General features: G+C 39.3%; 1 protein-coding gene across 3 annotated transcripts in view; it reads left to right on the forward strand.

Annotated features, from left to right (window-relative positions):
* Positions 1–399: 399 nt before the first annotated feature.
* unc5db (unc-5 netrin receptor Db) overlaps positions 400–13201 on the forward strand; it is a 217520-nt gene continuing 204718 nt past the window's right edge. For all 3 annotated transcript variants that reach the window (XM_029716559.1, XM_029716561.1, XM_029716560.1), the window contains exon 1: positions 400–711. In XM_029716559.1, coding sequence (XP_029572419.1) covers positions 630–711 — 82 coding nt within the window. In that variant the 5' untranslated portion in view covers positions 400–629. The remainder of the gene's footprint in view (positions 712–13201) is intronic.

Here is a 13201-nt window from a genome sequence, read left to right on the forward strand (position 1 = left end):
TACATTGGGGAGAGAACTTCAATCTGGTCCATTTTATTTTTTTGCAGGTCATCTAGTAATTTCGCCAGGTAAACATGAATTTGAACGAGCATTTCACTATCTGACCTACAGTAATGTTCTTTACGTTGGAGTTTTCCAATTTATTTATGATTCTAAGTCGATGTTTATGCATTTTGAACGAAGAGCCGTTTGGGAGCCAAATGAGCCGTGTCTTTTACGTGAACGGATCCTAATGAGCCGGCTCACCGAAAAAACTCGAAATGCCCAACGTTCAATTCCGTAAAAACTCCCAGCTCTCGGGGCGTCGCCGCTGGTCTGCTCTTTTCCCCTCCCACCGCGATGTGCCATTGGCTAACACCGGTCTGTCATAATACACTGTGGCATGCGAGGTGTTAGAAAAGTCCGCGACTTCTGTTTACACTGTAAAAAGTGAGTAGAAGATGCAGTTCTCCGGTGTGTCAGTGCCAGATTCGTTCCAACCGGTGAGAGTGACTGTCCGGTGGTCCATGATAATTACGTAGGAAGCTGTTACTGGCAGCACCTTGTGAAGGCTTGCAAGAAGAGGGTGAAAACGGGAGAATTTCTCCCGGTTCAGCGTATCCACTTGAAAGTGAAGCAGCAGCTACAGTATGGTTGCGCTGACGAAGGGACGCTACCTCTCATTGGGCTTCGTGTTTCTTGTTTATTGCACAACTTGCACGAAATCTAAAGGTAAGAAATATCCAAATAATGTGGGTATTTGTCCATCACTGTGGGATTGATGTGTGTATTTACTTGTCTCCAACATTGGGTCCAGTAACTTGACAGATGCCGTTTCTCAGTTGCGCACTCACCCATCACTTTCACGTTGCTTGTATTTTGCCTACTGTCTGAAGGACTACTTGAGTATGTTGGACACTGTTTGATAAACATGTTTGCACCATTTGATCATCAGCAAGACTTCTCTTCTGTCATCACTTCACTAGAAGGACATAGCCTACGGTTCTGTCCACGTTGCACTGCGTGGTCATGTCGGCATGTGCTGCTTCTTAATACAGTAGGCTACTTCGTTACCTCCTTACTAACGCCTCCTGTCTTATATTGAGCTGGTTGAATAGCCTTAGCTTTACACCAATATGTGTGATGTGAGATTCAACAGGCGCAATAACGGTGCCATTATAATCATCATCTACAGTACTATCCATTTAGCGAGCGAAATTATTTAACACCCAATGGCTAAGTAGCATATGAAAAATTAAGTTCAAAGGCAAATATAGAAAGCGAGATCAAATTATGAAGATGTTCAAGAAAGGAAAGGGATAGACCATCAAGTAATCACTAATTAATTTTGATTTACCCTATTTCTGTTTACTTACTTATTGAGTCATAGTATGCCTTTCAATTTGTTGCAAGAGTGTTAGCTTAAAGCAACTTTAACCATGGTATTAACACATTTGCTGACAGAACACACTTTCCAATAGACATTATTCTAACGAGTAATGACCATGACATTTTCACAATGCAGTGAAAATGTCTGATTTACCCAGGGATATAGCCCTATCGTGTGTGTAATCATTAGTCCAAAGAAGGTAGGTCCCTCCCCGTTTTAAGAAACGTTTTGCTACAGAATTGGCTTAATGAATATGCCCCTATAGTGCATCCCAAATGACACCCTAGTGCACTACTTCTGAACAGAGCCCTAAGGGAATATGGTGCCATTTGAGATTTAGCCCTACTGTATCCATAGTAGTTCAAGGGTATGACAGATGATGCCCCCCCACAGTTAGCTGCGGTGTGCTACTGCTGACCCATTAAGATGTGCTACAGGTGTTGTGCACTGACTGCAGTGCTGCATTGGCTTGTCAGCTATCGCTTACTGAAAATATGAAATGTCTTTATGTCTTCTGTAAGGAAGGCATAAACTGTTATTTTATTTGTATTACTGGTGAGAAAGCCATTTCCAGTAAATCTTGGATGTGATGCATTTAGTTTCAAACCAGAGGCAAAACTGACTACGTCCCCAATTGTATTCTCTTTATAGTGCACTAAAATGGCACCCTATTCCCTTTACAATGCACTACTTTTGACCAGGGCCCATAAAGGGAATAGGGTGACATTTGTGATAGTGCCTATGTATTCTCTTGGTAGAGGCCTACTGCAGTAGCCTAATAGCTCTGAAGAGAGACCTCCCTTCATGTCCCTTCCTTGCGTGTGACACATTACTCTGAGGTCAAAACAGGTGTCGCATGCACCTTTCCTCACATGGTTGATTCTATTAACTAAAAGGCACCAACACAGTAGCCTTTCAAGCACAGGGACCTTACCCCCGGTGCCTGCTACCACTCTACATATTTACGCTCTAAAAGGGATACTTCGGGATTTTTTCAATCAAAGCCCTTTATCTTCTTCGAGCCAATGCTGACATGCTAGCTGTTAGACTTCCAGCCATAGACTTCCAGCCATTGCGCTAAAGCTAGTTAGCAAATGCGCTAACGTTAGTTAGCAACTTCGTTGCTTCGTTCCTTTAAGCATCAATTGAGACGTGGAAATCCATATTCGCCCCGAATGACAATCATGCAAGGGGTCATGAACGGAGGTTCTTCCTGTGTAACACTACTTTACTTTAAGCAAGCACAGTGCACGAGGCCCTGGAGAAACTTTTACATTTATTTTTCAATTGTATCCATCCAGTCTGTGATTGACAGTTCCAATGTTGCCTCATCACATGCAAGGATAAGGGATGAAGTAGCCTACAGGCCAATATGATTTCATTCCATATACTGTAGCCATATTATCCTATAAACCATGCTAATTGCATGTGGATTACAGCATGTTTATGATTGAAAAAAATGGTTATTTGTTGTTTGCGATTCAGTTAAAAATATGATTTTTCTATTGATCAGTTATCATACCTGGTCGGTATGGAACATGGTATTTAGATATGAACAACTCAACCACAGTGTGTTGTTTGGGTGAAGATTGTGAAAACGATGTGTTCAATAGATAATCATGGTCATGAATATGATGATGATCCATTTCTGATAAGCTAAATACCTGGTTGATGTTGCTATTCATAATGAGGATTTGATGAGGATTGATTGGTAACTGTCAGAGAATGATGCAGATTTGACATCATAACGAGTGTATGATGGCTGGAGATGCCGACCATGAATAAATGTTATCAATGGACGATTTCATTCTCAGTGGTGTATTATTATTTGTGTCCCAAATGACACCCTTCTCCCTACAAAGTGCACTACTTTTGACCAGAGCACTATAGGACATCACGTTAGGGCTTTACTTTCAGCTGGCAATAAGCCAGCGCAATTGTGAAACGCACGCTCGTTTGCGATTTCGACCTGTTAAACCTGTCACTGTTCAATTTTCAAACCCTAGTGCCAAGATTGGTAATTTACTTGTTTTAAATGAGAACACTTGCGCTAAGGTGGGAGTTGTGGCAATATCTGAGGTGTTCTTAAAAACGTGCGCCAAAGTGCCAATTTCAATATGCGGAAGCACATCCTGTCCAGCCGTGATGCACAGTGCCCATATGCACATGGAACAAGATAGATGTGCTTTTGTGCCCGTAAACCTCGTATTTAGAAACATAAAAAACTGCCCACCCCAAATTGTTTTTCGTTTGATTAATTAAGAAGCCCTTATAGTATGCTTCCCTTACCCTATGAGAACGAAAGCTGGTTTAACAGCAATGCGTCTGATGTCATTATTTTCCTGGGCAAGCATTAGCGAAGGAGCCTATCCATACAAGGTTTCTAAACGGTCTACTCGTGAGGCTTTTGCGGACATGCTTTGCATTATTCACAATTCACATAGGCCTACCTGCAGTGCATACTCCATTCAGCTTGTATCGTCTCCTTATCCAAAGAGCGCCTCTTGTCCATTACCAAAGACGCGCTCCTCCAAACATAGGCAATTCAAAATAGGGCTGGGTAATATGGCCAAAGTACCATATCACAATATTTTGCACATTTTTTACATTTAAGACGGTGTTTTGAGTTTTTTAATAATAAAAGTTCTAAATATGCTTTGAGTAGTCCATGACCCTAGGGTGGCAACACATTCATTATGTGATCTGATTGGCCACTTTAAGGAATGGAACATTAGTCACTTTAATAATGTTTACATATCTGGCATTACTCATCTCATATGTATATACTGTATTCTACACTATTCTACAGTATCTTAGTCACTTAATAATGTTTACATATCTTGCATTACTCATCTCTCATGTATATACTGTATTCTACATTATTCTACGGTATCTTAGTCACTTAATAATGTTTACATATCTTGCATTACTCATCTCTCATGTATATACTGTATTCTACATTATTCTAAGCTATCTTAGTCACTTAATGTTTACGTATCTGGCATTACTCATCTCATATGTATATACAATTTTAATACTATTCTACAGTATTTATTTCACTTAATAATGTTTACATATCTGGCATTACTCATCTCATATGTATATACTGTTTTCTTTACTATTCTACTGTATCTCAGTCCTTTCCGTTCCGCTCTGACAACGCTCATCCATAGGTATATAGTCTTAATTTATTCCTACTTAGATTTGTGTGTATTGGGTATATGTTGTGTAATTTGTTAGATATTACTTGAAAGATATTACTGCACTTTTGGAGCTAGACGCACAAGCATTTCACTACACTTGCAATAACATCTGCTAATCATGTGTATGTGACCAATAAAATTTGATTTGATTTGTTTTATGCTGTTCAATCCAATGTCCACCAAAAATAATTTTCAGCATTTCATGCACTTTGTAAGATATTTTCCACACTGTGCCACATAGGGCTGCATGATATGGGAAAAAACCTATAGGCTAGTTTAGTGTTGGAATCATGGAAATATAATAATTATTGTATTTCAATAGTTGGAATATATTGTTTGACATGACAAATTCATAAATCATGGAGGAATTATTGTGACAGGGTATGAACCAAAGTGTTGGTCAGAGTTTCCTCGGGAACCCTATACAATGTTACATTCCCCTTAATCTTGTAGCTAGCTAATATATTCATGCTTCACCCATTCCCTTTGATTTAGAAGATACCGTTGCACAAACAACATGCTGATCTAGGTCTACACCAGCTCTGATATCAGGACACATTAGCTAGCTAGGTTTGCTCTGACTGATTTAAATGTAGCTTGCTAGCTAGCCAGCTAACTAGCGATTAGCATTAGCGGATTACACAATATATTTTCAGCCACAACTTGCTAAGAAAAGACAAACTAAACAAATAGTGTAATTATAGAACGTTTTGAAAGCAGTGTCGTTATCACTAACATCTTGTTGCGTCTGACCATTCAGACTGAGTGAACGGCAAGTGAAGTCACAGAGTTTCTAAACCCAGAGGTGTTGTGATTTTTTTTTGTTAGTTGTTCATATTCTCTAAATCTAAAGGCACAACCTAGATTCGAGCCAATGTCTTAAGAAGTTGAACATGTTATTACTCCAGTCTCATGAAAGTGGCAAACTGACTTGTTACATTTTAGTCAAAATAACTTAATATCGAAGGAGTTCCTTTTGATGGCCTGCATATGTGCAGTTCGGCGTGAAACAACCATTAGATCTGATGACGTGTTTCTGCATATGATCTTAGTTAGTCAATGTCGCCTTGACATCCCGTACAAGCGTGATACCAGTGATTTCTATTGGTATAAGCAGTTTCTGCCTATCTTCATACTGTTCTGTCTTTGGTGATGCGATCGTGACTCCGAGGTCGAGCAGCACCAACAATTGCTCTCCTTGAGTGACGGGGCTTGTTGTGGGAAGCAGCAGGCAGGCAATGATGTTTATTTTTTTATATATTTTTTTATTTGTCCTTTATTTAACTAGGCTAATCAGTTAAGAACAAATTCTTATTTACAATGACGGCCTACCCAGGTCAAACATGGACAACGCTGGGTCAATTGTGCGCCACCCTATGGGACTCCCAATCACAGCCGGATGTGATACAGCCTGGATTCAAACCAGGGACTGTAGTGACACCTCTTGCACTGAGATGCAGTGGCTTAGACCGCTGCAATGGCGTATATTTATAAACCACTGCATGCAGGAGAGAGACGACTTGCAAGTAGCAAATGTAGTAAACTAGGAAAAAAAACATTAAATGTGCAGGAGTTGCGTATCACATTTAACAAACCAAAGATTATAATACTGTTATAAAAGGTAAAGTACAGTGGTGGAAAAAGTACCCAATTGTCATGCTTGAGTAAAAGTAATGATGCCTCAATAGAAAATGACTCAAGTGAAAGTCACCCATTAAAAATACTACTTGAGTAAAAGTCTAAAAACATTTGGTTTTTAAATATACTTAAGTATCAAAAGTAGAAGTATGAATCGTTTCACATTCCTTATATTAAGCAAACCAGACGGCACAAAAAAACAAAAACATTTACGGATAGCCAGGTGCACACTCCAATACTTAGACAATAATCTACAAACTATGCATGTGTGTTTATTGAGTGTGCCAGATCAGAGGTAGTAGTCATGACCAGGGATAGTCTCTTGATAAGTGCGTGAATTGAACCTGTCCTACATGCATTCAAAAATATAAATAATAAAGCGCAGATACCCCAAAAACTACTTAACCTCTCTGGCGCATGTGGGACGAACTCGTCCCACCTACGTAACAGCCATTGAAATCCAGTGGCGCGATTTTTGAATCGTTAGAAATACTATTACTTCAATTTCTCAAACATATGACTATTTTACAGCTATTTAAAGACAAGAATCTCGTTAATCTAACCACACTGTCCGATTTCAAAAAGGCTTTACAACGAAAGCAAAACATTAGATTATGTCAGCAGAGTGCCCAGCCAGAAATAATCAGACACCCATTTTTCAAGCTAGCATATCATGTCACATAAACCCAAACCACAGCTAAATGCAGCACTAACCTTTTATGATCTTCATCAGATGACACACCTAGGACATTGTGTTATACAATACATGCATGTCTGTTCAATCAAGTTCATATTTATATCAAAAAACAGCTTTTTACATTAGCATGTGACGTTCAGAAAAAGCATAACCCCCGCAAACTTCCGGGGAATTTACTAACCATTTACTAAATTACTCACGATAAACGTTCACAAAAAGCATAACAATTATTTTAAGAATTATAGATACATTACTCCTCTATGCACTCGATATGTCCGATTTTAAAATAGCTTTTCGGATGAAGCACATTTTGCAATAATCTAAGTACATAGCCCGGCATCACAGGGCTAGCTATTTAGACACCCACCCAGGTCAGCCTCCACCAAAATCACATTTCCTATAAGAAAAATGTTCTTACCTTGCTTGTTCTTCGTCAGAATACACTGCCAGGACTTCTACTTCAATAACAAATGTTGGTTTGGTCCCAAATAATCCATCGTTATATCCAAACAGCGACGTTTTGTTCGTGAGTTCTAGACACTATCAGAATGCTACATCACGGTCTTGCGCATGGCGCATTGGCGTGACAAAAAATGTCTAAATATTCCATTACCGTACTTCAAAGCATGTCAACCGCTGTTTAAAACCAATTTTTATGCCATTTATCTCGTAGAAAAGCGATAATATTCCGACCGGGAATATGCATTGAGCCTAAACAGCCGAATTAAATTTCTCCTCAGGAGCGAATCGTGCACGCGCCTCATTCAAAGGTCCTCTGATCCGCCACTTACCAAAGGCGATAATGTGTTTCAGCCTGAGGCTGCCTCGTCAACCTTCAGGTATTTCCCGGGTTCTGAGAGCCTATCGGAGCCCTGGGAATTGTCACGTTACAGCTAAGATCCTTACTTTTCAATAAACAGATGCAAGACGCACGACTCCTTGTCAGACAGGGTACTTCCTGCTTGAAACCTTGTCAGGTTTTTGCCTGCCATAGGAGTTCTGTTATACTCACAGACACCATTCAAACAGTTTTAGAAAATTCAGAGTGTTTTCTATCCAAACCTGAACAATAATATGCATATTCTAGCTTCTGAGTTGGTGTAGGAGGCAGTTAAAAATGGGCACATATTTTTTCCAAAATTCTCAATACTGCCCCCTAGCCCAAACAGGCTAAGTAGTACTTTAAAGTATTTTTACTTAAGTACTTTACACCACTGGTAAAGTAAAAACTCAAACCGGTCCGTGTATCAGTATATAGTAAAATACAGTATACCGCCCAGCCCTAATTCTAAATGTTCAGTCCCATAATTCCAAATCAACAGTAGGCCTAGGCTATATCTTTCTTATTGAGATCACGTCTCACACATACAATTTACAGGAGCCTTGCTAGTATTTTTTGATTTGAGCTGAAGTGCTATGTGTAAAGGACTATACTCTTTGAAGCTAATTACAGCAATTTAGACTGTCAACACTCTAAACATATTTTTTTAGTGTTGCTTGCACTCTTTACTGTAGCCTATGCTATTTTAATACAATGTAGTATCAATCCACAATGGACTAGGAATGGACAGCGGAATTGGAGTTGATGGCAACGCAAAGGCATTATTAAGCCATGGAACGCCTTGATTGGACAGTGAGTGGCCAAGCCCTTGTTACACCTACAACTTGTTTTATTAATCAAAGCCCAGCTCTGGCTGGGCTCTGCCAGCTATTGCGGTCATAATAACGTCTGTTAAAATAGCAAAAATATTTTTGACACACCCCATGACCTATAGCGCTACCGCCAGCACTTAAATTTGCCATTGCGTTAGGTTTGTTTAAGATGCACTATGCAGAAATCGCTCTGCCATTTCCTGGTTGCTAAAATTCTAATAGTTTGCCTAATTTCAGTTTATGAAACTTAAAAATGGGAAGCATAGAAGTAGCGCACATAGAACATATCTACCGCTTCTTGGACTTGCTTTCAATGAGAATGACTGATCTATAACACACTTTTCTATGTGAAAAAGTTACATATTGCAGCTTTAAAATGGAGCTCTTAGTCTCTACCCATAGATAAATGAAGGACGGTAAATTTACCTAAGCAATGAGTCCTGCATACATTTTTATTGACTTAGTTTGCAACAAAACACAGTATTATGTTTCCAATTCATTGATGGAATATACATGTCCTTTGTATAAATTCTTAATTCACCTAATGCATTTCTAATACATTTTTAATGTCACCTGAAACATTATTTATTTGTGTATTCCTTAGAAGTGAGTACTATTTAGCTGTTATTTAACAGTTAGTGCAATGAAGACTGGATAAGGAAGCTGTCTAATTCATCACAATCTTTGCATTATTCAGTCCATCCCTTTGCTCCCCTAGTCAGTGCAGCATCAACTGGCCCTGCAGCGACATGTAAATGCATGTATTTTATCTTTTGTCTGAGCCCTCATCCAGTGGTGCTGTTCTCTCAAACGCACAGAAAGCTGTCAGCTCTACAGCCAGCTCACCCACTGGATGCTCAGTCAGGCAGACTACAGTACATTCATGATCCAACCTTGTCTGTGTCCCAAATGGCACCCTATTCCCTTTATAGTGGACTACTTTTGACCAGAGCCCTATGTAGTAGGACACTATAAAGGGATAGGATGCAATTTGGGATGCACCCCTTAAAACCACCACCCCACCCCCTTCTTTTTCTATCCCTCCTAGAGACATTTGACATGGAGACTCATCAAATAGCTTCATACATCAGTTCAACCGTGAACCAGGCTGCTGATTGCGCTTTCTCTGTTAGCTGTCCTTAATATGATTGACACAGTTGGAACAACAACTGACACACAATAAAAAAGAAGTAAAAGACACATTGGTCTGATATTTCCATATACATGTTTGTTGTTGTTGCAGTATCTTTACATTTCTGTTCTGCAGGGTAGCAGGGCATTGATGAAATGAGACGAAGGTCAAATTTGTTGTTTCCACTCGGAGCGAGAGTAGGGGGCTGTGATATTTCCAACTGCCGTTCTGTTCTAGAATGAATCATCAGAATCTGTCTGCCTAGGGTGTCAAAGTGTGCAGTTCAGTGCCCAGATTTACATTTAAATGAAACCAAATGGCTATACATTCAGAAGTGATATACAGTAATGGTGGTGGTATTAAAAGCACAGCCCCCTTGCTCTGTTAGAACAGCTAGTAGCTACTGCTTGAGATTGCTGTCGTTTAGGCACTTTGCAGGTATTTTATGACTCGTCTTTCAGGATTATTAAATACAATACATGCATCCATTTCAGTTGTTGATTTCTTTCTTTGTATGAGCATACAGTACAGCTCATATAAGTGGGTGCACTACTCTCTTCTCGGTGCTTTTCTCTTTGTGACAATGTGCATCATTATCCAGCTCTAATATAGCTGTTTGGCTTGGAGAGAAAGTGTTTAAAGTGGATAACTAGCTTCAAATTACACCCCAGATGGTGTTACTGTGAGTGAGCTCTTTCTCTCACTCTCACCGACAACTTGGACAAATCAATATAGGCATTGCCTGAAAGGAAGAGAAAAAAACAGCATTGTTTTGAATTCCATTAGCCAATGCCAGTGTCATGATGGACTTATCTTCAGTATAAACACATCGAGAGCTTGGAACTAGAAGGTTCTATCTGCAAAAATATAATAATTGGCTTTAAAGTTCCGAACTCTCACTGGTTTGAATGGTGTCAGCAATTTTTATCTTGTATTATTTTGAGCTTAACTACATGAATTTGTAGTTTTTAGAGTACTGTATTGGTAGAGAACATTGAACAGAACAAGTCAATAACTCCATTTTGACAGAGAACCTTATAGTCCCAAGCTCTCAAAATTGTACACTAGTTGCCTACTGCACCCACCTACTAAGAGCTGCTTGAATAAGTGTGTACAAAACCTTTCCTCGATGCTGTAATGCTGAACAGAAAAGTGCTTGAATTCAAGAGACCGTTTGAAAGTATGTTAAGTGTTAACAGACAGTGAAAATATGGAGAGGAGAGCGGAGCATCATAGAGGAGAGTGGGCACTTGATGACTGGGCGGGGGAATATTATTTTCTGGGAGCCTGAGAAATGTGGTCGCTCTAGGGACTAATTAAAGCAAGGTCTAAAGTGCTTGCAGCTTGTAACCCAGTGCTTGTATGACTCCTTTATGTTATGCAGTTCAGAGACAGAACCAACACTGCAGCGTATCTGTGAAAGAGATCATGGTCTTTGTTCATGTCTCTACTGAATCTGTCCACACCCTAGTTGTCTAGCCCCTGGTTAGCATCTCTGTGTAGTGAGAAATAGTCACTTGTCATAGTTAAGAAAAAAACTCCACAGAATCACAATAAAGTTGCATACATGTGTTCCCTTCATCACATGCATATTTTCTTTTTCCAAGCATGAAATAATCCTACTTTGTACTAAAGAGAAATTACTTCCAAGCAGCCATGCTTAACACAGGGCAGGGACCCTAGTACCATTTCCAAATCTTCCTTGTTTAATACCATTGCCTAATTTGTCAGTGACTTAGAGTGAAATTATGCAATTATCATTTAAAATGAGGAAAATAATTACAATTGTAACTCCAAGGTAAGTGATTAGATTATTGTTTTGTAAAAAAATATACTGAACAAAAATATAAACACAAAATGTTAAACCTGTTGGGGCTAGGGGGCAGTATTTTCACGGCCGGAAAAAAACGTATCCGGTTTAAACTGGTTACTACTCTTGCCCAGAAATGAGAATATGCATATAATTAGTCGATTTGGATAGAAAACACTCTAAAGTTTCTAAACTGTTTGAATGGTGTCTGTGAGTATAACAGAACTCATATGGCAGGCCAAAACCTGAGAAGATTCCATACAGGAAGTGCCCTGTCTGACAATTTGTTGTCCTTCTGTTGCATTTCTATCGAAAATACAGCACCTGTGCTGTAACGTGACACTTTCTAAGGCTTCCATTGGCTTTCTAAAGCCGCCAGAAAGTGGAATGGGGTGTCTGCTGTCTCTGGGCAAAGTACAGCAGCAGAGTTTGTAAGTGGTCAGCCTGGGGACAGTGAGACTGAGATTCGCGTTCACGAGACTTCTCCATTTTTTTCTTTCAGCCTTTGAATGAATACAATGTTGCCCGGTTGGAATATTATCGCTATTTTACGAGAAAAATAGCATAAAAATTGATTTTAAACAGCGTTTTGACATGCTTCTAAGTACGGTAATGGAATATTTTGATTTTTTTTGTCACGAAATGGGCTCGCGCGTTACCCTTCAGATAGTGACCTGAACGCACGAACAAAACGGAGGTATTTGGACATAACTATGGATTATTTGGAACAAAAACAACATTTGTTGTTGAAGTAGAAGTCCTGGGAGTGCATTCTGATGAAGAACAGCAAAGGTAATCCAATTTTTCTAATAGTAATTCTGAGTTTGTGAGCCCCAAACTTGGTGGGTGTCAAATTAGCTAGCCTGTGATGGCCGAGCTATGTACTCAGAATATTGCAAAATGTGCTTTCGCCGAAAAGCAATTTTTAAATCTGACATAGCGTTTGCATAAAGGAGTTCTGTATCTATAATTCTTAAAATAATTGTTAGGTATTTTGTCAATGTTTATCATGAGTAATTTAGTTAATTCACCGGAAGTTTTCGGTGGGTATGCTAGTTCTGAACATCACATGCTAATGTAAATAGCTGGTTTTTGATATAAATATGAACTTGATTGAACAAAACATGCATGTATTGTATAACATAATGTCCTAGGAGTGTCATCTGATGAAGATCATCAAACGATTAGTGCTGCATTTAGCTGTGGTTTTGGTTTTTGTGATATATATGCTTGCTTTGAAAATGGCTGTGTGATTATTTTTGGCAGGGTACTCTCCTGACATAATCTAATGTTTTGCTTTCGCTGTAAAGCCTTTTTGAAATCGGACAATGTGGTTAGATTAACGAGAGTCTTGTCTTTAAAATGGTGTAAAATAGTCATATGTTTGAGAAATTGAAGTTATAGCATTTTTGAGGTATTTGTATTTCGCGCCACGCGATTCCACTGGCCGTTGACTAGGGTGGGACGCAAACGCCCCACCTAGCCCAGGGAAGTTAAATGTTGGTCTCATGTTTCATGAGCTGAAATAAAAGTTCCCAGAAATGTTCCATACGGCCAAAATTGTATCTCTCAAATTTTGTGTAAACATGCGTTTAAATCCCTGATACCTGGTGCTGGGGACATTAGAAGGCCACTCTAAAATGTGCTGTTCGTCACACAACACAATGCTACAGTTTTGAAGGACCGTGCATTTGGCATG

This window comes from Salmo trutta, chromosome 27 (assembly GCF_901001165.1).
Source record: "Salmo trutta chromosome 27, fSalTru1.1, whole genome shotgun sequence".
NCBI classification, from domain to species: Eukaryota; Metazoa; Chordata; class Actinopteri; order Salmoniformes; family Salmonidae; genus Salmo; species Salmo trutta.